At 40.7% G+C, this 27,993-nt stretch overlaps 2 protein-coding genes across 4 annotated transcripts in view; one reads left to right on the forward strand and one right to left on the reverse strand.

The window, feature by feature from the left end:
* LOC103663166 (centromere protein P) overlaps nt 1-27,993 on the reverse strand; it is a 248,300-nt gene that overhangs the window by 149,123 nt on the left and 71,184 nt on the right. The gene's annotated exons all lie outside the window — the stretch shown is intronic.
* Nucleotides 5,775-27,923, forward strand: OGN (osteoglycin). Its single transcript, XM_008690866.2, has 7 exons — nt 5,775-5,900; nt 6,877-7,125; nt 9,374-9,464; nt 20,797-20,955; nt 22,781-22,983; nt 25,151-25,246; nt 26,036-27,923. Exons 1-7 carry the CDS (start codon nt 5,784-5,786, stop codon nt 26,204-26,206), a joined length of 1,086 nt encoding a protein of 361 aa, XP_008689088.1. The 5' UTR covers nt 5,775-5,783; the 3' UTR covers nt 26,207-27,923.

A 27,993-nucleotide genomic window follows, 5' to 3' on the forward strand; every position in this document is an offset into this window, starting at 1 on the left:
AAACAAACAGATTCCAGGTCACTATTTGCTAGTTCAGCTTTCCAGAGCACCCTTAGACAGCCTGCCAGGGCAGGGAACACAGCTCCCTCCACCCCTCACTGGGCACCATGCCCTGGCTCCTCTGGCTGGAGTAAGGACATGCTCCTCCAGCCTGATTGGAAGGAGTCAACTCTGCTCTGGCTCCTCCCTCCAAAGGGGTGTGTATGTAAATGGGTCATCCAGCTGCAGAGCCCAATGAGGCGGCAGGTTAACAACCATTTTCGCTACTTGAAAATGGCCTTGAGGAACTCATACGCACCCCAAGTATTTCTCATTAAAAAACAAAATGACACCTAATGCTTACCTTAAGAGAAATTGAAGAATAAAGCAAGTACTTCTTTAAGTGGCACATCAAGATTGCACAATTATCTACCACAGCCACAGACAGAACCAGTTGATCTGATAGCTACAACAGGGGGGAAAATGAAAATTCATCTATTTTCTCATTACACTTAAAAGTATTAGTTAGCTACTAGGCTGAACTGTATTTGTGACCACTGACAAATAAATCCAAATCGCTTCATGAACTGGGTTTAGTTAACAAAATATATACGATTAGCTTTTAGAAAGGACATAAAAATAAAGGGTATTTCATAAATTTGGTCACAAGAAAACTGGCTGGGAATGTTTAGCTTGTGCTTACAGATTACCTGAAACACTCTACATTTTCCCTTTATCCCTCTGGTTGGGACCACTAAACTAAAGTGCAGATGTGTACATATCATGTAACACACTTAACCAACTCCCAGGGGGGAAAAACAAGAAGAAATAAACCTTGTCTCTCCTGTACACTTTTACTGTTGCAAAGAATTCATAGGACCCAAAGGACGGCTAGAACTAAAACCCTGGTTTCCTGATTCCAAATCCATTTTTTCCCCTAATTCTTGGAAATAAAGTAGAACACCAGCTGGAAACAAAATTAAACCATAACAAGTAAAAAACCTAAAGTTTCTTATAGGTTCCAAATTCCTAAATAAATATAACTATGCCTAGCAAGTAAATATCAGCCTCATGGAAATTACATGGAACTTACATTACTTTATAGGCTTAGTTAAGCTGAGAATTCACTATATGGAGATTTACGTACTACTTGGAAAAACTCAAAAGTACAGTAAGTTTTTAACATGAATCTTTCCTCACATCAGGTCATAACTCCTCCCCCATTAAATTTCACCCTTTAGTCTGGTAAATACTTGGGTTCTCATCTTTATCTCACCTGACCACATGACTCGGCTTCAGGCATTAGAAGATTTGAGATGGAGATCATAGACTTTCCATAAAATCCTAGAATGTTGCCTAAAAGGGACTATAAATAATCTAGTAACTCAATGATTCTCAGTGGCGGCAATTTTGCCCTCCAGCGTGCGATACTGTGATTTATAAGAAAGATATACTAGGTCCTCACATTCATGGTTCCTGGCTCACAATTCCCCAAACCCCTGGAATTTCCAAAGCTTAGAGAGTGATTAAGGTGTCTTTTGTTATGTTAGTGTAGATGACTTTGGGGGCCCACTCAAGGGAGGGAGCTGGCTGCCAAGAGGACCAAGTGATCTTCCGTCCCAAGGCCACCTGCAATCTTGGGGGAGGGGGAGGGGCTGGAGGTTGAATCGGCCAATTGCCAATGAGTCAATTAGGACTACATAAGGAAGCCTCCATAAAAACCCAGGACTGGTTCTGGGGGGCTTCCAGTTGAACAGGAGATGCCAGAATTGGGGTGCACCTGAAGCTCCTGGCCTTCCCTAGACCCTGCCCTATGCATCTCTTCAACTCGCTGTGGATTCAGATCCTTTGTCACAACCTTTAATAAACTGGTAAACCTAAGTGTTTGGAACTTCCAAAGCTGGAGTGCTGGTAGGGAAAATTCTCTGTCCAATGGCCCCTTGTGGAGCCTAGAATGGGGCCTATGGCAAGAGCCTGTGAGTGCCTCCCAATGCTGACTGCAGGAACTCTGGACAAGAGAATGAACATTTGAGGGGGTTGACTACCTTGCTACTGGACATTAATTGAAGCCACCCCTAGGACTGAAGGACTTAAAATGGTCTTTTTTTTTTTTTTTTAAGATTTTATTTATTTATTTAACAGAGATAGCCAGCGAGAGAGGGAACACAAGCAGGGGGAGTGGGAGAGGAAGAAGCAGGCTCATAGTGGAGGAGCCTGATGTGGGGCTCGATCCCATAACGCCGGGATCACGCCCTGAGCCGAAGGCAGGCGCTTAACCGCTGTGCCACCCAGGCGCCCCTAAAATGGTCTTGAAACCTGAAATACCATGTTTAGGATCATGCTGGAGGAACTCCCTAATGGGGATGGTAATGCCTGGGGAATGCAAGGAGGAGATTCTTATGAGCAGGGGACCTCTTCCCCGCCCCCACCCCCTGCCCAGGACTGATTCTGGAGCTGCACAAGGGGCTGCTGGCCTCTTCTGTCATGTGGACAGTGCCCTACGGACAGCCCTCTACCAACAACAAGAGCTGCCTGGTTTATGGGCAGCAGTTCCAAGGTGAATGGACAGCATCCTGTCTGGAAGGCTACTGCTCTGCCTGAAGACTATGAAAACAGATCAGCATGGTGTGCTGAACTGCGTGCTGTTTCCCTAGCAGCGATGGAGGAACAGAACAATGTTAAAAGCCCCTCTGTGTGGGTTTTTACTGACTCATGGGCAGTGGCCAATGGCCAGTCATATGGTCAGGCAGGACGGTAATGGAATCTTGGCCTATTAAAGGAATGTCCATATGGGGCACAGTCCTATGGAAATAACTGTGGGTATTAATGTTGGACATGTCAATACTCACCAGAAAACTTGCCTTCCGGTTTTGGAAGATGAGTGGATCCGACATGCATCTATCCCCACATGCTCCCTAGAGATGGCCACCGGGGTCCATGATATGAGTGCATGTGGGGGACTGCAGCAGTGCGGAGATGGGCTAAAGCTAGAATCTCTTGCACCCTCTGAGGTACCAAATGCCAATATGATCTGTTCTGGCAACAAGAGAGACAGAGACTACAGGTGGCTGTGTGGCAGAGACCCTGGTGGGAAGGTTCTGAACGTGGCTGGCAACTCAGACTCATGTGGTAGCCCTGGGGGCTCTCAAGGGGTCCTGACAGGAAGAGCTACCAACTCTGGACTGGGCTTTGCTGACCTGGTGATAGATGCAAATGCTCGGAGAGATACAGAAAACCAGAACAGAAGATATTCCACTGCCAACTGTCATCTCCTCAGACCAAGGGACTCACATAATGTCCAACAACCAGCAGAGAGAAAAGCTTAGAGGAAGAGTTTTATAGAGAACTGGAATGAGCAATTAAAACACTGGTTGTCTAAAATGGGGAGATAAAAATAGGAGCCTTCACAAGTGTGCTCACACTCAACATGAACGTGAGTGGAGCTGAAGGAGTGTCCCCACTGGATACAGTCCTGTGTTTTCTGGCAGGTCTGGAAAAGCAGGGGAGAAAGGGCCTGTGTTCTTTCTTCCCCACATCACCTCAGCTTTTCTTTTTTTCCCTAATGGATGCAGCAGTCACGGGACCAAGGGCTGCAAGCAGGGCTGCTTCCATGTTTTCAGCCTTTCTGTCAGAATTTCCAGGGACTACCGGCACAAGTGGGGCTAACAGTGAGCGCAGCCACACTGCCTGGTGGCAAGATGCACCTCCAGTTCTGCATCTGTGTGACCTCACCTGAACAGAAGTGGGCTGAGGGGGACGGACTCACCACACTAGCACTGCTGCCTACAACCTGGACCAGCACGGCGGCCAGACCTAACATCCCTTCCCGAGATGGGAAAGTTTGGGTACAAATACAGAGAACAAAAAGTAGTAGGTAAAAGTAAGGGAACAAATAAGTACGTTATGTGATGAGGGAAATCCAGTATTCCACTGACACCTCGAGAGAGGCTCAGAGCAGCTCAATTGTACCAGATGCCTGAAGGGGTTACTGAGACCACGTTACTGAGACCACTCCTGCACTTAGAACCTCACCAGAACGCACGGAAGCCTGCAAACCTGAGTGGCCTTGCCCTGGGAGACATTTTCCTAAGATGTGATGATGGACTGAACAGTTATTAATGACTGAATGGGATTCTGGTTGTGCACCAGCATCTGTCGACTTTTATCACTGCTTGGCTGTGAGGGATCCACGTTCAAGGACCAGGGGGCAGAGTGTCGTACTGTGATTTATAAGAAGTATGTGTTTGGTCATCCAAAGAGACAATGTCTTGAGAAAATACTGGTTGTCATGGCTAATGGGGGTGAGGGGTGGAGGGTTGCTACCGGCACCTAGTGGGCAGAGAGCAGGGATGCTGCAAAATGTCCTGCGATGCACGGGACAGCCCCACCACAAAGGACTACCTACTCCAAGACTTCAGTAGTGCTGAGGCTGAAAAGCTCTGTGGTAACTAAATTCTAGCCCAACAGATAGACACTGAGGTCCACAGAAGTTAACTTGTTCAAGATCACTGCCAACCAGGGAAGTGCTCCGGGGGAGAAAGGGAGTTTAGGAGTCTGAATGCAATAAAACCGGTGTCCAGTAAACTTACTCCATGGATGAACGCCAATAAAACTGTATTCACTGGTCATAACTTCCCAAGGAAAGACGCTATACTTCACAGTATAATTTTCTGTGAAAATTACGAAGGATCACACTGTGTGTGTCATTAGTAAAACACCCAATCTCCAGGATTCTCTAAATCTGACATTTAACATCTATCCTGTTCACTTTTCAACAAAACTGCCACATTGTGCGAAACAAATCAGTATTTGCCGTTTCATTATATGTGCAAAGACTCTAAAGTTTTTATTGTATCCTTAAAGCCATAAAATTGACAATTTATATCAGCCCAAACCAGAGAATACCAAAAGTAAATGTAAAATAATTCACATTCAAATAAAATCATGAGCATGCATGTCCTAGTTTTCCAAGCTTTAATTTGAAAGCCCCTAAAGACAATTTTGAGTAGAAAAGAGAATAAATTGGTATTCTTTTCTATTTTGTAATAAAATATTTATCCATACCCATATTAATTGGATTTTTAGTTTAGAGGAGAAAGAAATGTTACCTTGAATGCTGAGAGCACCGAAGAGTGATAAAATGAAAGTGAATCTTTACGATGGTCATATAGTTATCTAAAATACCATTTACACTTTTAAAAATCAAATTTACAAAAAAAAATTTCTCGTAGTTTTCTTAATTTAGCAAACAAAAGTATCTTTTACTATCAAACACCAAATTACAAATCAAATGTATTTTTTAAAAGCTGATTTCTCAGACTTGGATTTTTATTATATGTAACTAAAATAAAGGGGTGGGGCCCCAACTGATTAAACTGCAAGATAATTTATGCTAAAACTAATTTTTACATGGGAAATTTCTTGGCTATATACTAATTATGGTACTGGAGCAATATTTTTACACCCCATAAAATTAAGAGCACAGACTAGGTGTCGGTTTGGTGTTTTATTTCATTGAAAAAGCAGAAGTTTTATCTCCTGGGAAAGCATTAAAATAAAAAGTATGACTTTAAAGCTATGTAATCGTCACAAATAATATTCATGAAACCTTAGTGCTCATTATGCAAAGTAAAAACAACACGAGCTTACGCTCCTTAGCAGGAGCAGACCAAGCACGGCAGTTGCAAATGTTTTAAGCACAGCTCTCCAGTACAAGACACTACATTTCACCCCAGAGAAAGAATGTTGGCAAGGATCTCCACCACATGCAGACTGCATTTAAAGCTGCTGGGCCCTGAAACTCCATGCAGCAGTTTGAAACTGATCCACAGCCTTCCTCCTTCACCTACCACTTGGGGCTAATACACAGGCATGAACTTCTATTGAGGAAAACCACAAAAAGCTTCAAAAAAGCTACAACGGTAGGCTCTTCTTTCACATATTATTTTAAATATCATTTGTTAAGATGTGATTCATCGAACAGTCTTGATAAATGCAAAGGCCACCTCTGATTTTTTAAGTTTCAGTTACCTTGAACAATTGTTACAAGCACTTAAATATGTCACTGCATAACTTTAACATCCCTACAGGCAAGAACTTTGCTGCAAAAGTCACAAAACCAGGCTTTTTAGTCACTGATTTTTTGACAAGCTGGCATCTACAATGCAGCACTAGCAACTCTGAGTGATTCTGTCTGAAGTTACTTAAGAAAAAGTCTGAAATGTGCATCAATGATAAGCCTAAGAGAATCTTCCCCCTCTCCTTCCCCCAAATCCTTGATTAAATTCTATATTTTGTCTAGTCTGCAATACTGTGTTTTTCATAGTTTAAATTTAAAAAGCAGTGCTATTAACTAAAAACAATAATATCAATGAAAATTACAAAACTAAGAAAATTAAAATTACGGCTTTTCCTATATGCTTTATCACCTAAAAGTAAGTGTTAAGGACTACTCTTCATGTTAAATTTAAAGTTTAAGTTTTAAAACTCCTGGAACTTATTTCTATTCATACCATTACAAATCAAGAGTTCTTATAAAATAGCAAAGTTGAAATACGATATTTTTAACTCACATGAGACAGGATCATGAGTCTTCATTTTAACTATTTATACTACAGGTATCCTAGGATTTCAACTGCATACAAGTACGTTTGTTTAAGGCACCTTATTATTAACAAACTGAAATTATCAACATTGCTTGGGTTTTGACAGAAAAATAAATAAAACCACTTTCTGAAACTATTTTTAAGAATGTCACTGATATGTGAAAACTTCCAGCATTTAATTAAAGATCACTAAGGGTTAAATACTTGTTCCCTGGCCCCTACTGAGTACACCCTGCCAAAAGTCCTCTAAGCTTTTAAATATTGCTTCGATGGTCTGCGTTTTTACTTCCAGGGAAAAAGAGAGCATTGTCCCACCGTCAGCAGGCCACTAGCTTATTCACTTCCAGTCACCTTGGTTTTTGCTGCAATGAAGGCTCTGCAGTCTACATGTCTCCTGCTCCTGTTTGTGCCTCTGATAAAGCCAGCACCACCAACTCAGCAGGACTCACGCATGACCTATGATTATGGAACAGATGATTTTGAAGAAACCTTGTTTAGTCAAGATTTTGAGGATAAATATCTGGATGGAAAAAATATTAAGGTACTTTATTTCTACTCTAAATTTATCTTCTAAAATAGTCACCCATTTAAATGCATGTTTTTGGTTTTTTAATGTGTCTGATAAGGTAAGGGGAAAGAAAAAAACACTTTAAATGACTGAAAGTAATTCAAAATAACTGTCCCCAAGATTATATTTTTAAAGTACGCATGCCTCCCAAATTAATAAAAAGAAGCTATGGTAACCAAACAGTATCTATAGCAACCAACACAAAATTTAAGGAAAACTGAACTTTAAGATGATCTCTTACTGGTTGAAGATTTATAACTAATGTTACACAATGTCCTATATTTGTGTATTATATTTCCACTAAATAAAATACGAAAAATGTGTATTAGGAGAAATAATCTTGGATTACCAGCTTAAGGTTTGTTATTTTAGGAAGAAGTGGTTCATGGAAATAAATACTGCTTATTTTGGTGTCTATAGCATTTCACAATAGCTTACATATGCCAACTATGCATGGTACCAAAAGATGAGAAACTCCTCAACGTGGGGCTTAATTTTTAATCAGTTTCAACAATTTAGACTCTATCAGTTTGTACCAAGTGACTGTAACTGTCCTTTAGCTAATACTCTGCAGGGATGACTTCATATCACATCTTTCATACTCCACTTGCATGGGCTGAGTAATTACTTGTGGTTTTCTTGGCACACAGAAATGAACACTGGGTAAGGAAAAAGTTAACGCCGCACATAAGTATCTGCTCCCGCCTACTCTGTGTGTGTGTGCGCACGCGCGGGTGTCGTGCACGCGTGCACACACAAGATGGAAAATGAGAAATGCAGCCAAATATGTAACGATGTTGACTGCTCGCTCTTTCTTTCTTTAACACCCATCTTTCTTTCTTTCTTTCTCTCCCTCTCTCTCTCTCTTTCTTTTGTACACAGGACCAAATGTTAACACTGTAATTTCTTTCAGTGGAGTTGGTTAATATGCTAGCATTATTTTTATCCAACATTAAGACAAAAATAATAGGTATCACTAGTCACTGCTTCAGAATTTTTTTAAAAAGGCCTATCATAACAATAAGCTATTGGCTTACATCGATGATTGGAATCTCTCAGTTAAAAAAAATAATTTCAAACTTCTGTGGTCCCTGAAAAGTAGTAAGTGAGTTCTTTGCTTTTTCTCTTCACATTGCTTTAGAAGTCTCTGCTCTTCATATAAATGTAGGGACTAAGGTATTTGTGGAGTGGAGAAGAATTCAGCAGCACTTACTGCAGAAACTCACAGTGGAGGGGCTGCTCGAACAGAACCCACGTGGGAGGATCAAGGTGTCAACATGAAGATGAAAGGGGAACACGTTTTCAGAGGGTAGAGCCTGGGGCCCCATGCAATCTACATTAGATCTAATGGCAGAAAATGTTCCCTCCCAGGACAGGAAAGGGTGATACAGACCCCAGGGCTAACAGTCTGGACAGAGGGTCCCAGTGGGGTGGATAGGGAAGGGCCCGGTGTAGCGCAGGCATGCAGGTAATGATGGGTCACTTGCAGAAGAGGCCAAAAGCTTGCTCAGTGCCCCACACATGCGATGTGACTAGTGCTTCAATCCTGCTGAACATGGTAGAACCTGGCATCAGGAACTCAATTAAGACAAGACCATAAAGAATAATTAGAAGACCTTCCCTCAATAAAGATGATTTCATTTCAGGTTCCACTTCAGAAAAACTTTCATTCTGAGTCACACAGTTCCCTCCAGCTCCCATTTAGAATTTCAATATACGCAACATTTAGGAGGCACTGAGTTCGGGTTTTGGAGATTAAATAAATAAATAAATAAATAAATAAATAAATAAAACAGACCTGGTTCTTTTCATCAAGGAGTTGACAGTCTGGAGCGAAAACAAGCTACACAAACATTTACCTTACAAGTTAATGAATGATGAAATGGAATTATGTACAAAATCCTACTGCAGCACAAAAGAAATGCCACTAACTGTGACCATGAGGAGACAAGTGCTGTCTGTGATCCTAAGGGTTTTGGTTTTGTTTTTTTTTTTTTAAGATTTATTTATTTATTTGGCAGAGGGTGGGAGGGGCAGAGGGAGAGGAAGAAAATCCCAAGCAGACTCCCTGCTGAGTGCAGAGGACCCTCAGATCAGGACCTGAGCCGAAACCAAGAGTCAGATGCTCAACCCACCGAGGCACCAAGGTGCCCCGTGACCCTGAATTTTACAGTCAAAATTAGGCTTCTTCACATCTGATAAATTTTAATTTTTCCAATAGGAAAAAGAAACTATAATACCCGAAGAGAAAAGTCTTCAATTACAAAGAGATGAGCGTGTAACACCACCACCCCTCAAGAAGGAAAATGATGGTAAGTGTGCATACCCTCTCGTCAAATTATCTCAAAAGGCGCTTTAATAAATAGATGATGGAACTTTATTCCTTATCTCCACCGAGAAAGTCAGCTGGTGCGTTGAGGGTGCACATCCGCTGCTACCCCACATTACGAGTGAGAAACACGGACAGGAACATTCAAGAACAACCAAGTACAAAGTGTGTGCTTCTGTCTATATAAAGTTAATTCCAGTAACAGTGATTTAAAATCAATGATCTGCAAATACTATGTACAGCCTGAGGATAAGGGAAATAAAATGATTAACTTCAAGAAACTTACAGAAGACACAGAGATGGCTAAATACATAAATATTTATAATATACATTTCTATGAAAACAATAGAAAATGTATAAATAACAAAGTCCACCTTAATAGCTCCTATCTATTTGGTTTATTTTTGCTCTCTCAAAAAACAGTATTTTACATGACAACATGAAAAAAAAACCGCATACTAATTGGAAAGACATCCCTCACTCCTGGATAGGATGACTCAGTACCATAAAGATGTCAGTTCTGCCTAAATTGGTAACAATAAGCTTCTTTACAAAGCTGGTAAGGTTGCTTCTCAAGTACACGCAGAAAAATCAAACTTGCACGAATAGCCAGGGAGTCACTGAGAACTGACGGGTATCCGCAGGAACCAGACTCACCACACATGAGAACATACTTTACAGTCTCTATGCTACAATACATGTGATACTGTGGCACGAGCAGAATAGGAAGTTCAGGAAAATAATACTGGAGAAACTCAGTGTATAATAAAGAAGGCAGTATAAATCATTGAAGCACAGATGGTATTTTTAAAGATTTTAAGAAATCTCTACACCCAATGTGGGGCTCAAACTCACACCTGCGAGATCAAGAGTCCAATGCTCTACCAACTGAGCCCGCTGGGCGCCTTAAAGGTGGTATTTTTGAAAAAGAGTGCTGGACCCTGAAACTAGTATTATATATGTCAACGAACTGGAATTTAAATAAAATTTAAATAAAAATTTAAATAAAAACTTTAGGGGCACCTGGGTGGCTCAGTTGGTTAAGACTCTGCCTTCAGCTCAGTTCATATTCCCAGGGTCCTAAAATCGGGCCCCACATTGGGCTCCCTGCTCAGCGGGGAACCTGCTTCTTCCTCTCCCTCTGCCACTCACCCTGCTTGTGCTCTCTCTCTCTGTCAAATAATAAAATCTCAAAATAAATAAAAACTAAAAAAAAAATTTTTAAATGGTATTGAACAACTGAGTAGTCAACTGAAAAGGAATAAAATTAGATCCATACTTTATACAGAAAAACAGGGGCGCCTGGGTGGCACAGTGGTTAAGCGTCTGCCTTTGGCTCAGGGCGTGATCCCGGCGTTATGGGATCGAGCCCCATGTCAGGCTCCTCCGCTGGGAGCCTGCTTCTTCCTCTCCCACTCCCCCTGCTTGTGTTCCCTCTCTCACTGGCTGTCTCTATCTCTGTCAAATAAATAAATAAAATCTTTCGCAACTAATGAATCATCGAGCTTTACATCGGAAACCGGGGATATACTGTATGGTGACTAACATAATAAAAAATCATTAATTAAAAAAATATATAATAAAATAAAAAGTTAAAGAAAATAAATTAAAATCTTAAAAAAAAAACAAATCCCTCATTATATAAATTAGGGTCTAAAAGTAAAAACTGAAACCATGCAAATACGAAACGATAATCTGGGAGTGGGATGCCTCTAAATTCAGAGAAAATAATAGAAAAGATCAATAAATTTGACTTGATGAAATCAGACTTTTTCACGGGAAAAAGCATCATAAATGAAGTCAAACACAGTATTTTGACTACATACGTCAGGCTAAAGACACAACAGAATGGACAAATACTGAAATTCCAGTGAGTAGGTTTGTTTTCCACTGTGTTACAGGTCAGCAATAATGAAACTGTTTACAGTGTGGCCTAGCACTGAGTAAAATATTACACTGGATAGAGAGAGCCAGGTTTCTCAGAGCCTGGTGCTACACATGTGCTGGGGGGAGGCCAGAGTGAGTGCTGGGGAGCTGGACTGGATTAGAAGATGCTGGCACCAGCTCACGGTTTGTACACAGAGGTACCGACATGGGTTCACGTTCACCTTATTTTACTGACCCCACAGACACCGCACTGTCTACAAACTGGAGGTTTACGGCAATCCTGCCTGGAACAAGTCTGTGTTCACATCATGTCTCTGTGTCACATTTTGGGGACTCTCACAATATTCCAGATTTGTGTGTTATTATTATATTTGTGATGGTGATCCGTGATCGGTGATCTTCAACGTCACCACTGTAATTTGGGGGCACCACGAGCAGTGCCCATATAAGACAGAGAACTTAACTGATCAATGTTGTGTGTGTTCTGGCTGCTCCACTGACGGGCCCTTCCCCATCTCTCTCCTCCTCCTCGGGCCTCCCTATTCCCTGAGACACGACCGTGTTGACATTAGCACAGTTGATAACCCTACCGTGGCCTCTAAGTGTTCAATGAAAGGAAGAGTCACACATCTCTCACTTCCCATGGAAACTAGAAATGAGTAAGCTTCGTGAGGAACACCTGTCGAAACCCAAGACAGGCCGAAAGCTCGGCCTCTGGTGCCGGTTAGCCTAGTTACGAATGCAAAGGAAACGATCTTGAAGGACATGGCAAGCGCTACTCCAGCGAACACTCGAATGATGAGAAAGTAAAACAGCCTCCCTGCTGACACGGAGAGAGTCTGACTGGTCTGGACGGACACTCAAACCAGCCACATTCCCTTCGGCCAAAGCCTCACCCGGAGCAAGGCCCTGACTCTTCAGTTCTGTGCAGGATGAGGGGGCGAGGAAGCTGCAGAAGAGAAGTTGAGAGCTGGCAGAAGTCGGCGGGGCTAAGGAAGGAAGGTGTCTCCAAAACGTACGCGTGCAAGGTGAAGCAGTGAGTGCCGACGGAGAAGCTGTAGCAAGGGACCCCCAAGACCTAGCGAGGAGAATTCATGAAGGTGCTCGCGCCAAACAACAGATTTTCAATAGAGATGAAACAGTCTTCAATTGGAAGATGCCGTCTAGGACTTTCAGGCTAGGAAGAAGTCAATGCCTGGCTTCAAAGGTTCAAAGGACAGGCCGACTTTCTCGAGAGAGGCTAATGCCACTGGTGACTTGAAGTGGAAGCCAGCGCTCTTGCCCACTCTGAAAAAAAGCCCTCAGCAACCATGCTCACTCTCCCCCGCCTACGCTCCTTAAATGCAACAACAGAGCCTGGCGGACAGCACATCTATTTACAACACGGTTGACGGAGTATTTTAAGCCCACTCTTGAGACTTACTGCTCAGGAAAAAAGATTCCTTGCAAAATAGTCCTGCTACATGACACCTGGTCACCCAAGAGTTCTGATGGAGACGGACAAGACGAATGTTGCTTTCATGCTGCTAACACAACATCCATCCCGCAGCCCGCGGATCAAGGGGTGATTCTGACTTTCAAATCTCATTCTTTAAGAAATACCGTTAGTAAGACTACAGCTGCCGTAGATAGTGATTCCTGACGGATCTGGGCAGAGTCAAGCGAAAACATCCCGGAAGGGATTCACCATCCTAGATGCTATTAATATTCCATGGGAAGAGGTCAGACTATCACCATGAAGAGGAATTTAGAAGAAGTTGATTCTAGCCCTCATGGAAGTCAGTGCAGAAACAGTAAGAGAACTAGAAGTGTGGCCTGAAGATGGGACCGAACTGCTAGAATCTCATGATAAAACGTGAACAGATGAGGAGTTCCTTCTTATAGATGAGCAAAGAAAGTGGATTCTTGAGATGGAATCTACTCCTGGTGACGATGCCGTGAAGACTGTTGAAATGACAATGGGTTTTAGAGGATGGACTCCAGTTTTGAAGGAAGGTCTACTGTGGGTAAAATGCTACCAAACAGCATCACATTCTACGGAGAAATCGTTCACGAAAGGGAGAGTCGATCCATGTGGCAATCTTCGGGGTTGTCTTATTTTCAGAAATGGCCAGAGTCACGCAGCCTTCAGCCCCAGCACCCCGACGGGTCAGCAGATCAACATCAGACAAGACCCTCCACCAGCAAAAAGATCGTGGCTCCCTGAAAGCTCAGATGATGGCTAGCATTTTTCAACCATGGAGTGTTTTTATTTAAGGTATGAACATTATTTCTTTTCTTTTTTGAACGTTTCTTTAGACATACCTACTGCACACTTCATAGGTTCATACACTGTAAACATAACTTTTATGTGTACCGGGAAATGAAAAAGCTCATTTGACTTGCTTTATTGCAGTATTTGCTTTATCGCAGTGGAACCAAATGTGTAATTTCTCTGAGGTTTGCCTGTATAGACGTGTTTGTCTCCATGTGAGTGTGTATGTGTATATATGCATATGGTGTGTTTATGTGTGTGTATATATATATACATACATACGTAGATGGTGTATACATACATCTAAGTCTATACGTGTGTAAGACTGTATGTATATGTCTGTAACACATATGCGTGTGCATCTATGTGTATTAAATATGGAGAGACAAATAGACATATATTTCCCAGCTCTCCCTGCAGGAACAGTGTAGAAGCAATGAGATGCTGACAGCAATGAGCATATCCACATTCAAATCTTAGCTTCTAAATACCAGTCTCCACTAAAAGGAACCAATACTTAAAAGAATAACTAATTTCAGGCTTAGGGCAGAGAAAAGGTAAGAGTGGTCTGAGACATTTTACCAAGCCAGAAAATAAAAAAGTTCTTAAAGAGTAATGGAGACATTTTTAATCAAAATATAAAAATAAAGTAGTATAAATTTGTAAAAGACATACTAAGACCTACACACTGAAATCTAGACAACTATACTGAGAAAAATTAAAGACCTAAATATATGGATATGCTATGTTCAAGAATCAGAAAACCCAGTACCATTAAGATGTCAATTTTTCACAAGTGTATTTGTAGATTTACTCAATACCAGTTAAATTTTTAGCAGCTTTTTTGAAATTAAGAAGCTGACTGAATTTATGTGGAAATGCAAAGAACTCAGAATGGTTGTAAGGGTGCTGAAGAGCACAGTTGGAGGGTGTACACCACCTAAAACCCTATGGGAAGCAAGACGTTTCAGTATTAGCATAAAAATAAACAAGTAGATCAACAAACCAGAATGGAGTCCAGGAATACACTTACACATATAGGGTCAACTGGTTTTTTACAGTCGTGCCAATGAAACATAATGGGGAAAGGATAATTTTTTCAAAAAATGGTGCAAAACACTGGATAGCTCTAGGTTAAAAAAATGAGCTTTGACTCTTCCTGAGACCACATATAAAAATTAACTCAAAACCTCAAACCTAAATATCCAGAGCTTTCATTATACAACCCTTAAAAGAAAACACAGGATAATAACGCAGGTTTAAGATTTCTTAAATACGGGGCGCCTGGGTGGCACAGCGGTTAATCGTCTGCCTTCGGCTCAGGGCGTGATCCCGGCGTTCTGGGATCGAGCCCCATGTCAGGCTCCTCCACTGGGAGCCTGCTTCTTCCTCTCCCACTCCCCCTGCTTGTGTTCCCTCTCTCGCTGGCTGTCTCTATCCTGTTGAATAAATAAATAAAATCTTTAAAAAAAAAAAAAAGATTTCTTAAATACAACAGAAAAAGCACAACTATAGGGGCGCCTGGGTGGCGCAGTCGTTAGGCGTCTGCCTTCGGCTCAGGGCGTGATCCCGGCATTCTGGGATTGGGTCCCACATCAGGCTCCTCTGCTGGGAGCCTGCTTCTTCCTCTCCCACTCCCCCTGCTTGTGTACCCTCTCTCACTGGCTGTCTCTCTCTCTGTCAAATAAATAAATAAAATCTTAAAAAAAAAAAAAAGCGCAACTATAATTAACCACTCTTCATTAAAATAAAAATATATAGAAGGAACATGCCTCAACATCATAAAAGCCACATATAGAAGACCCAGAGCTAGTATCATCTTCAATGGGGAAAAACTAAGAGCCCTTCCCCTACAGTCAGGAACACGACAGGGATGTCCACTCTCACCATTACTATTCATCACAGCCCTGAAAGTCCTAGCCACAGCAATCAGACAACACCAACAAAAATATAAAAGGCATCCAAATCAGCAAGGAAGAACTCAAGCTTTCACTATCTGCAGATGACATGATACTCTACATAGAAAACCTGAAAGACCCCAACAAAAAATTGCTAACTAAAACTGATACACAAACTCAGCAGTCACAGGATATAAAATCCATGTACAGAAATCTGTTGTATTTCTATACACCAATAATGAAGCAGCAGTAAAAGAAATCAAGGAATCAATCCCATTTACATCTACACCAAAAAGAGTAAGATACCTAGGAATAAACCTAACCAAAGAGGTAAAAGATCTGTACTCTGAAAACTACAGAACACTCACGAAGGAAACTGAGGAAGACACAAAGAGATTGAAAGACATTCCAGGCTCATGGATTGGAAAAACAAATATTGTTAAAATGTCTACACTACCCAAAGCAATCTGCACATTTAATGAAATCCTTATCAAAATACCAACACAGCATTTTTCACGGAGCTAGAATAAAAAATCCTAAAATTTGTATGGAACCACAAAAGACCCCCAATAGCCAAAACAATCCTGAACAAGAAAACCAAAGCTGGGGGCATCACAATGCCTGCCTTCAAGCTCTATTACAAAGCTGTGATCATCAAGACAACATGGTACCAGCACAAAAACAGACACATAGATCAATGGAACAGAATAGTAAACCCACAAATGGACCCACAACTATATGGTCAACTAATCTTCAACAAAGCAGGAAACAATATCCAATGGAAAAAAGACAGGCTCTTCATTCAACAAATAGTACTGGGAAAACTGGACAGCAACATGCAAAAGAATGAAACTGGATCACTTTCTTACACCATACACAAAAATAAATACAAAATGGATGAAAGACCTAGGGCGCCTGTGTGGCTCAGTTAGTTGAGCGTCTGCCTGGTTTCTGCTCTGGTGGTGATCTTGGGGTTGTGGGATCGAGTCCCGTATCGGGCTCTGGCTTGGTGTGGACTCTGCTTGGAATTCTCTCTCTCCTTCTTCTGCACCCCCCCCCGGCCCCTCAGACACATGCTCTCTCTCTAAAAATAAATAAATAAATAAAATGGATGAAAGACCAAAATGTGAGACAGGAAACCATCAAAATCCTAGAGAACACAGGCAGCAACCTCTTCAACCTTGGCCTCCGCAACTTCTTCTTGGACATGTTGCCAGAAGCAAAGGAAACAAAAGTAAAAATGAACTACTAGGACTTCGTCAAGATAAAAAGCTTCTACACAGAGAAGGAAACAATCAGCAAAACTAAAAGGCAGCCTATGGAATGGAAGAAGATATTTGCAAAGGACATATCTGATAAAGGGTTAGCATCCAAAATCTATAAAGAACTTGGCAACTCAACACCCAAAAAACAAAGAGTCCAGTTAAAAAATGGGGAGAAGACATGAATAGACACTTTTCCAAAGAAGACCTAGAAATGGCCAACAGATACATGAAAAGACACTCAACACCACTCATCATCAGGGAAGTTCAAAACCACAATGAGAGGGGCACCAGGATGGCTCAGTCATTTGAGTGTCTGCCTTTGGCTCAGGTCATGATCCCAGGGTTGAGCCCCATGTCTGGGCCCCTGCTCAACGGGGAGCCTGCTTCTCCCTCTCTCTCTGTCAAGTAAATAAAATCTTTAAAAAACAAAACAAAAACACAATGAGAAATCACCTCACACCTGGCAGAAAAGCTAAAATCAACAACACAGAAAAAATAGGTGTTGGTGAGGATGTGGAGAAAGGGGAACCTCTTAAAATGTTGGTGGGAATGCAAACTGGTGCAGCCACTCTGGAAAACAATATGGAGGTTCTTCACCAAGTTAAAAATAGAGCTACCCTTTGATCCAGCAATTGCACCACTGGGTATTTACCCAAAAGATACAAAAATAAAGATTCAAAGGGGCTTCTGCACCCCAATGTTTATAGCAGCATTATCAACAATAGCCAAACTATGCAAAGAGCCCAAGTGTCCACTCACTGATGAACAGATAAAGAAATTGTGGTGTATATATACGATAGAATTTTACTCAGACATCAAAAAGAAGGAAATCTTGCCACTTGCAATGATGTGGATTATGCTAAGCAAAATAAGTCAGTCAAAGAAAAACAAATTCCGTGTGATTTCACTCATACATGGAATTTAGGAAACAAAACAGATGAACATATGGGAAGGAAAAAAAAAAAAGGAGAGGGAGGGAAGCAAACCATAAGAGACTCTTAACAATGGAAAACAAACTGAGGGTTGACGGAGGGAGGTGGGTGGGGGAGGGGCTAGATGGGTGATGGGGATTAAGGAGGGCACTTGTTTTGATGAGTGGTGGGCGTTGCATCTAAGTGATGAATCACTAAATTCTACTCCTGAAACCAGTATTACGCTATAAACTAACTAGAATTTAAATAACAATTTGGAAGAAAAATATGTTTCCTGTTCAGAAGACATCGACAAGAAAATAAAATAGTCACAGAGGAAAAGATTTGCAAAACGTAAATCTGACAACTTATACCTACAATAGATAGTCTTATAATTCAATAACAATAACACACACAAAAAAATTTTAAAAATAGGCAAAAGATATGGGGCGCCTGGGTGGCTCCGTCAGTTGAGCACCCGACTCTTGGATTCCATTCAGGTCATGATCTCAGGGTCATGGGATCAAGCCCCACGTCAGGGCTCTAGACTCATCACAGAGTCTGCTGGACATTCTCTCTCTCTCTCCTTCTCCCTCTGCTCCTGCCCCGCTCTTTCTCTCTCTCTCTCTCTCAAATAAATAAAATCTTTAAAAAAAATAAAAATATGATAAAAATAGGCAAAAGACATGAACTCTTTACCACTACAATATGTGGATGGCAAATAAGTTCATAAAAAAATTGCTCAGCACATCAGTCATTAGGAAAATATAAATTAGAATACAAGATACCACAACACACCTTCCCGGAATGGCTGAAATTAAAAAGTCTGTTCAAACCGAACGCTCACGAGGCTGTGGAGTAACTGGAGCACTCACGGACTGCTGAAGGGACTATAAAACGGCACAACCTCTATGGAACATAGTCTGGGGCTTTCCTCAAAAGGTATATACCTATCAGGTGGCCCAGCCATTCTGCTCTTAGGTATTTACCCTAGAGAAACGTAAGCATCACACCCATACAAACTTCCACATAAATGTTCCCAACAGCTTTCTGTGAAATAGCCAAAAACTAAAAACCCAAACGCCGACAAGGAAGGACTATCTAAATTGTGTATATTAATATAATGAAATACTACTCAGTAATAGGAATGCACTGCTGACACATAAGAGATGAATCTCAAAGTAACTGTGCACAGTGAAAGAAGCTGGATCAAAGCGTATATACTGCATGGTTCTTTTGATATAATACTCGGAAATGCAAGCTGCTGCGAACTGACAAAGCAGGCCAGTGACTGCGGGGTGGGAGGGATGAGAGAGAGTAAGAACACTCTGGGTGAGGATTATGTCAATTATTTCAATTGCAGCAATGGTTTCATGGGTATATACATAAATCAAAAACATAAATTATACAAGTTAAATATGTGTAATTTATTAAGTATCATTTAAGTACAAAAAAAAGCTGTGACAGAATAAAAAAGAGCATAAGACAGTTCACACTCGGGGCACCTGGGTGGCTCAAACATCTGACTTCAGCTAAGGTCATGATCTCAGGATCCTGGGATCAAGCCCCACATCAGTCTCTCTGCTCAGTGGGGGGCCTGCTTGTCCTTCTGCCTCTGCCCCTCCACCCTGCTCGTGCTCTCTCTCTAATAAATAAAATATTTTTAAAAAGAGTTCACACTGGCTAATCTGTGACAATTTAATTATCAAAATAAATATGATGGTAACTTCTGACCCATAGGATAAGGAATTCATAAGCTCGTACTGAACTGATGCAACTAAATAAATAAGAATAGAATGTTCCACCTTACACCAGATATCAACTAACAAATGTAGAAAGAATGATGGAATTAGAAAATCATAATTTGCAACTATTCTAGTAACAAATGATTCAGGTAAGAACTATCAATAGGTGATAAAACTAGTGAGTGACAGGTTAGTGACAAACCAGATGTTTAGAATCTCAAAGTACTTCTTCAGAAGATACTTATTAATGGCAAACACCACGTGAGTCAAGTGACCAAAGACAGCATCATGAAGAACGGGGCAAAGAGATACCATGCTTCCTGGTACGTGGTCCTGAGGACCCAACGTCATTTCCATGTCAAAAATGAGGAACCTCGGACAAACCCTAATTGAAAGACATTCTGAAAAATAAATGCCCTGAAAAATAAAATGTTTGTAAAATTTAAAAGTTTTCAAAAATTTAGAAGTTCTGCATAGCAAAGACTAAGGTATATTCTGGGTTGAAGGAGATGCAGGAGGCATGGAGAGTATGAGATACATGATGTAGCACGAAATGGGGTCCTCGCCATTTCCGTGACGGCTCTAACATTCAGGTTAGTAGTCTGCTTACTTAACTGCTGGTTTCTTTTCCTTTTTTATTTTACTTTAATGTTTTTTTATTATGTTAGTCACCATACAGTACATCCCTGGTTTCTGATGTAAAGTTCGATGATTCATTAGTTGCATATAACACCCAGTGCACCCTGCAATACGTGCCCTCCTTTCTACCCATCACCGGCCTATCCCATTCCCCCACCCTCTCCCCTCTGAAGCCCTAAGCTCGTTAGCTATGGTCACCAGTTTGAAATGTGTCTGTGCCAAGCCAAGTGATAAAGCAAGCTTGCATTTACCTTACGTTCTGGTTTATTAATCCTTTTTGGTATGCAAATCAAGAAACGTAAATCAATTCAGCAAGTACATGATCACTGCTAAAATGGCTAGAGAATAAAGGAGTTTTTGGATTAAAGAACTGAAAATAAGATTTTGGTGAGTTATCAGGTACAATACAGGTCACTAGCTAACATGACCATATCTTTTCCACTGTCATCTGAATTCTGCAAAATATCTTTTCAAATTAGTGATAACACTGATGATAGCAATGATTTTACCACTAGAGGCTAAATATTTTAATTTTTTTTTTAAAGTAGGCTCCACACCCAGCATAGAGCCCAACACAGGGCTCAAACTCACGACCCATGTCAGACCTGAGCTGACATGGAGAGTCAGTCGCTCAACTGCTGAGCCACCCAGGTGCCCTGAGACCAAATATTTTTAAACTACAGTTTATATTTTTATGATTTTGTTTCCCAACTTAGAAATGCCCACGTGCCTGTTGTGTGTTTGCTTGAGTGGTTCTGTATACTGTGAAGAAGTTGACATCGATGCTGTACCACCCTTGCCAAAGGAATCAGCCTATCTTTATGCACGATTCAACAAAATTAAAAAGCTGACTGCAAAAGATTTTGCAGATATACGTAAGTTAATTTTAAATAAAATAATTCATATTAACTCATGTTAGTATTAACCTCAACTAAACACGAGTTTCTAGGCACTTGTGGCCTCTCACATCTAGGGCAGTCACTGCAGGAGTATTTAAGTATCAGCATACGTCACCAAAATCCACGGGTTTGTTGGTCAATCTCCTTTCCATTCAAATGTCCCATGTCCTCTTTCTTTACTGGTGACTTCAACATCTATGTTGACAGCCCATCTAACATATGGGCACCTACGCCTTCTCAACCTCAGGACTTGGAGACCTGTTTGCCTCCGCCAGTCAGGAGTGGCACGATAACCGAGGTGCTTCTCTAACCTCAACGCTTTCTTCACAATGCTACCTTCACCATAAAGGCAGACAGTCTGCTTTCCTTACTTTAACTCAAGGTTCTTAAACCTGGCTGTGTACTAAAAATAAAAATACGGATACCAGGCCCCCGTGTCCTCAGGAAACACCACCAAACTCCTCACATGATTCTCACGTGGAGCCAGTGCTTTTCACCCCTCTCTGGGATGCGGGCCGCTAGGGCCCTGCCGTGAGCACGCCACACTCCCCGACTTCTGCATCGCCAAGTCCCAGGCCTGGATCACAAGACCTCATGAGCTCTCTAGACGGCTATGTTGTCAAGTGCTTCTGAAGAAAATCACACCCAGAAACCCACACTGGCCCCACTACACATTTATGAGATGCACGGTAAGAGTATTCACGCTGCAACTGGTAGCTCCCAACTGGTCGAGGTACAGTTGTGCCTCATCAGTTGTGGATCCACACTTCAAACTCACCTACTCAGTGAAGTTTACTCGCGACCCAAAGTCACTATGTGCAACCCTTCACAGTCATTTGCAGGCAAGTACACGTGGGAGCACAGTCGGGTTACCTAGCCAAGCTCGAACCAGGTGACCTCTGCCATTCCATGTCAGCTCTCACACTGCAGAGTTCTGCTCCGTCTTAGCGCCACACGTTCCACACTCCTGTGCTCCCCAAGCGCAGTGCTCAAGTGCCTCACGGGGCAGACACTGTGTGAGGGAATCTTCATTCCAGTGTGAGCCGCAGTGAGTTCGACATTAATGTGCCCACAACATAAACTAACTATGATGCTTTGAAACAGAAACTCTCATAGAATTTTGTACTAATTGGTTGATAAAAATGTGTGACCAGAGGCTCACAGGAACCTAACCCTGTATATTCCCCAGGAGCAATGGCCCATATTCACTAACTCAGTGTTTGCAGGGACTACCTCAAAAAACGAATGAGAAGCGACTCTGTTTCCCCATCATCCCAGACATACAAAAGTGAAACAAAAACACTGAATGTCTCTCTCCATCTGCATCACTTTAACAAATCAGGGAACATTCCTGCTTGTTGTTGTTAAGCAATGAGGCAGAGACAGATAAAGATAACATACCTACAATCACAATGCAACATGTTGGGGAAAGTCCAAAGCATACCTACATAATTCTATTCAATCAAATGTAGTGCTTCCTTCCCATGATTGGCAAACAGAGTTTGTTTCAAACTGCCTCAGGATCCTGAGAATTCAAGCAAAGAAGGACAGAAGGACTCCATGAACTTTAAGTTCCGTCCCAACCCTGAGATTTCCAGGACTCAAGCGAGAAAGGGCATCAGTGTCAGGCAGGGGGCAGATGCTCACCAGGCATCCAACAAAATTTACTGATCTACTAATTACACACACTATCAGATACTAAAAATAAAAGGTGTTTGAATGACCGTTAAACCAATGCTTTTCTTCAGTCCACACAAATGAGACTTTAACTTTATATTTTTTTGTATATTTTTCCTTCAAGCTAACTTAAGAAGACTTGATTTTACGGGAAATCTGATTGAAGATATAGAAGACGGTACTTTTTCAAAACTTTCTCTGTTAGAAGAACTTACACTAGCTGAAAATCAACTATTGAAACTTCCAGTTCTTCCTCCCAAGCTCACTTTATTTAATGCGAAATACAACAAAATCAAGAGTAGAGGAATCAAAGCAAATACATTCAAAGTAAGTATTTTATACTATGACCAAACAGTATGTTTTATACAACCAATGATAATGTAAGAGAGAAACTCTGCTCTGAAATTTTGTTTTATAACACTGAAGACATTATTTCCATAATAAACAGTACTGTTATTGGGCTCATTCAGTCTAGCTTATACCTGCACCTCCCTTAAAGTACATAACTTTACCTTGTTTCATGGGACTACATCGTGTCCCAGGTTTTTCACTTGCTCACACGGCATATATTTATTTATACAGATGTGGTTTGTACCCTCATGGCACCAGGATGCTATGAAACCTCAAAATGGGAGTTTTCCTGTGTTTCTTTTCCTTATAATATTAGTAATTTACACATGTCAGAAAATTATCATTTCAGGAGTAAAATTCAGTAAAAGCTGAATTTTACTTTTACTACTTAAAAGTATTAGCCCATAAAATTCTGTAGGTAGACTTTCTTTTGAATTCCAGCTAGTAGAAAATTCTATATGTACTAAACATTAAATACATTTCTTTTTTAATAACTCAAGATATAGGTACAAGAAAAAGGGAAGGTGACCTACTCTGACTTAGGTAGGCAGGCTGTGTCCAAATGCACAGTCTATGGCAAAATTACTGCCTCAGCCCAGTCCTTCACAGGTGGTAACTCGTTCCCAGTCCTGGAAGGAGCCCCAGATCAAAAGACGATTGTGCTACTATTGGCAGCAAACCTCATTCAAAAGGGAACTTTGTGGCTTCTTATGATAACATCTAATAGAAACATTATCAAAGAGTATCATAAAATTTACGATAATCACACAAAGGTACAATTTGTCCACAAATGAACAACCTGTCAGGAAATGTAAAAATATTCCATTTTTCTTTTCTTTTTGTTTACACTCATGGGGTTCTTTTTCAGCCGTAAGAGACATTATTCTAAAGGCACATCAGAGTTCCTCAGAAGTTAAAGGATTATCAGGGGACTTTTCAAAGCAGGACTCACTTGAAAAACAAACAAAAAACTCTTATAATTCGAAGCTGTGTAATTCCAGCTAATAAGCTGTTGACTAACCGGCAAAGTCAGAGCTGCAGGAGCCGAGCAACACCTCACAAGAGGAGTGTCTCACACTTGCGTTACATTGTGAGGTCACATTATAAAATGACACGCAGCAATGGGCTGCTGACCATGAAGAGTAATTCAACACAGACCCTCAAGGGTAAAAGTCATCCCTCGCTAAGTAGTTAATAAATTGCTCTGGAAACATCTTACTAAGAAGCACATCGCTTAGGAGCACAGGCACGTCACATGTCACCATGCTTCACAGAGACTGAGTTTCTACAAACTGAGGGTCTGTGTCAACCCTGTGTGGAGCAATTCTATCGGCCCCACTTTTCTAACAGCATTTGCTCACTGTGTCTCTGGGCTGCATTTTGCTAATTCTTGCAATAACTGAAACTTTTTCATTATTATTACATTTGTTATGGTGATCTGTCATTAGGGATTATAACTCACTGAAAGCTCAGATGATGGTTAGCTTTTAGCAATAAAGTATTTTTTAATTGGGGTATGTACATTGATTTTTAGACTTAATGCTACCGCACGCTTCACAGACTGCAGTATAGTGTAAATGTAACTTTTATAGGCATTGAGAAGCCAAGAAATTCACTGGACTCACTTGATTGCAATATTCATTTTATTGTGGTGGTCTGTGACTGAACCCACAATATCTCCAAGATGTGCCTGTATTCATTTTGCTAGAAATTGGTGGAATTGAAATGAGAAGTTCTGAAGGTTCAGGAGAGGTTATGGCAGCACCAGGATCCAAATTCAATCCTGCGTAGGGACTGACCTTATTAGCTGTTCACAAGACAAATTAAAGGGCCCCAGAAGAGGACATGAGGACTGAGGCCAGGCACAGCTGGGTATTCAGTGGTCAGATGAGTGGAGAGAAATGCGGGGATGCAGGAGGGCACCATCCCGTAACCTTCATAAAGGACCAAAAACCCCTCAAAACCAAATAACTACCAAACCAGCAATTAAAGTGCTGATAGGTGTCTATACCAATACCTATGTACACATGTATTCACGTACACATGCACACACATGTACATGCACATGTGCACATAGCTGGAATCCTGTGAAAGAAATGTACCGACCTCAGTAACGCTCAAGCCAAGTACCCTTTCCTTACAGAAATTGAACCACCTCTCCTTCCTCTACTTGGACCACAATGCTCTGGAATCTGTGCCTCTTAATTTACCAGAAAGTCTACGTGTAATTCATCTTCAGGTAGGACTGCTCCGTTCACATCGGCTTTAATTTAAATTACAGTTGGTCAGTCTTATGACTCATTAGGAAACTCATTTATTCACATGTAAATTTTGCATATCAAAAGTATGACTTTTTAGTCCAAGGCACTCACCTGCCTGAAAGCCCCACCTGTCCAGAGAACCAAGGAAGGGTCAGTGAACTAGGTGTGAGGTCTACTCTGAACGTGGGGTTTGCTGTCAGGTGTGTAGTTAGCATCTCCTACTCAGTCTGACACAGGGATTGGACGGTAGGGCACACTTAGACCTCTGGTTTGTGCTTCTTTCTCCAACAGCAGTAAACATTGGCTTTTGGAGAGTTTCCAGCTGACTTTATTGTCCAGTATCATCTTGAGGTAATAGAAGTGAGAAGGGAATTGAAATAAACTAAAATTGGTCTTTCAGCACCACAAGACACCCCATTTGTCTTTAAAGGAATATTTAAAGACACAGCACCCATTTTGAGTTGACACTCTAGAACAAGACAGTTTCTCCAGCTAGTATAATCCTACTCATGCTTAGAACCTTCTGCCACACGGATATCACTCTGAGTAATGAGCAGTGTGTTCTTCCAAAGTAATACTGTAGACGTAGAAAGGCGGGGGCTGGGGGGAGACTCGGGTCCCACTAAGAGGGTTTTATTCCTGTAAGGATACACAGGATATACAATATTTTCAAAATCACTTTTTAGATAGAATATTCTGTGAAATCCCATTACATAGCATACAGAATTGTTCAAACTTCTGAACAAGTTGTCCCTTCTATTTTCCAGTTTAACAACATAACTTCAATCACAGATGATACATTCTGCAAGGCTAATGACACCCGTTATATTCGGGACCGCATTGAAGAGATTCGCTTGGAGGGCAACCCCATCGTCCTGGGAAAGCATCCCAACAGTTTTATCTGCTTGAAAAGATTGCCTGTAGGGTCATACTTTTAACCACTACCAATGCAGCATATAAACTAAAGGACACACATGCATATAATCTGTCTCAACAATGTCTAAAGAGCATAAATATTTAATATTAACTTTGTGTCCCACTATGAAGGAATTTCATGTTTTAAACAAGGATGTTCAAAATCTTACACATAACAAGTAAAAAGTAAAATTGAATCCAAAGTTCAAAGCAAAGTAATGTGAAAATATTTAAACAGCATTACAAAATCCTTGTAGTTTATACCACAGTGCCATTTAAAAGGTATGTTTTCATATAAATGCCCAAATTTAAGAAGCATTATTTCCATTACTAATGAAGTGGAAGGATAAGTCCAAGAAACTTTCAACTATTTGTCTTTCTTGGCCTTTACTGGATCCCTAAAGCATTTAAGGAAGACGTTCCAAAAACTTTGAAAAGCTAAGTATTTCCAGTGATCTCCCATTTTTCTTTTATGATTCATACATTATTCATTATGAAGTAGGAACTTTGTTTTCTCTCTATTAAGGCAGCTATTATATTTTTACTTAGCCTGAGAAATACTCGTCTCATATCTAGGCAAAACTTTCCAAATAAAGCATAATCTTACTCTCCGATAAAGACCTAATAGAGTAATATTCAAAGTTCTTTTGCTTTGTAGTCACACACAATCAAAGGCTTTAGTAAAATAGTACAAAATCTTCCTTTTTCTAAATACTGACATTCCAAGTCTACCATAAAACATTTTAAGGAGCCACGCAGACCAAAATCAGTATGCTCATAAAAAACAAAAACAAAACACAAAAAACAAAACTTGAATGTCCATCCCATCTTTCAAAAAATAGCTATAAAGTTCCCCACTGTAAAGGGTTTCAAATACGACAGATACTGCAAAATGTTTTCTTTTTACATAGCAATGAGAATCTCACTGATAAATCTGTTAAAATGTAAGACACGAAAAGAGTGAGTTTTATGGTGTTACTGCACACCACCTCCCCCACCCCCAACCTGTACACATTACAGTCATGCACACTGACTATACCTTCACAAGAAAGCCTCGGAGCAACATTTTCTAAAGACCTGGGATTAACTGATCATTATTCAGTGTGAATCCATCTACACTCTAATAGTGATGACTCATGATGGAACAATGCTGCCAGATTACAGTTCCTAAAATAACCTTCCTCTTGCCCAAAACCCACTCAAAAGTCTTAGTCCCCACACTGCATCGGGATTACATCCAAAATTATCAGTGCTTTAGACATATGAGTCTTAACTGTGTACATAAAAATTTCCAATATTGTTTCCAACATAAATCATACAGTAGAATTAAGTTGGTCTCTATATACCATTCCCAGAACAGTTATTCATATTTTTAAGCATTTGCTTCTGTTTTTCCCTAAGTAGAATGAGCTCTTACCTGTTTTTCAATTTTCCCCCATTTGTCAAGGCTGACCCAAAGATGAGAGTTTTTCATTAAAATATATGTGATGTCTTAAGGCCACAATAATTACCCCTATACTAGTTATTAACTCACTTGCTTATTTTATTTTGGTAATTGGTAATCATTAACTATATACTGCTTTCTCATTATTTTGTGTGCATGCCTCATTTCTCTGTGACTGAAAGCTCACTGAACACATTCAATATTCCCTTTATACTTTCAATGTGCCTAGCATAATAGTGAGCACATCTGAATTGAATATGCAACGAAAAGTGCAAAATAAAATTCATTTAAACCGAGGCCTCTGTTTTATTTGGAAAAATGGAACCTTTATCACAGCCTTGAATTAATCAATGGAAATAAATTATA

Source organism: Ursus maritimus, unplaced genomic scaffold, assembly GCF_017311325.1.
Source record: "Ursus maritimus isolate PB19 unplaced genomic scaffold, ASM1731132v1 scaffold_34, whole genome shotgun sequence".
Classification (NCBI taxonomy): Eukaryota; Metazoa; Chordata; class Mammalia; order Carnivora; family Ursidae; genus Ursus; species Ursus maritimus.

What these genes read in the sequence shown, in the direction of transcription:
- OGN (XM_008690866.2), top strand. Translation starts at nt 5,784, where the DNA reads ATGCAGCAGTTTGAAACTGATCCACAGCCTTCCTCCTTCACCTACCAC. An exon ending in AAAAGATTTTGCAGATATAC is followed by an intron (nt 20,956 to 22,780) that starts GTAAGTTAATTT and finishes TTTTCCTTCAAG; the next exon opens with CTAACTTAAGAAGACTTGAT. An exon ending in TCAAAGCAAATACATTCAAA is followed by an intron (nt 22,984 to 25,150) that starts GTAAGTATTTTA and finishes CTTTCCTTACAG; the next exon opens with AAATTGAACCACCTCTCCTT.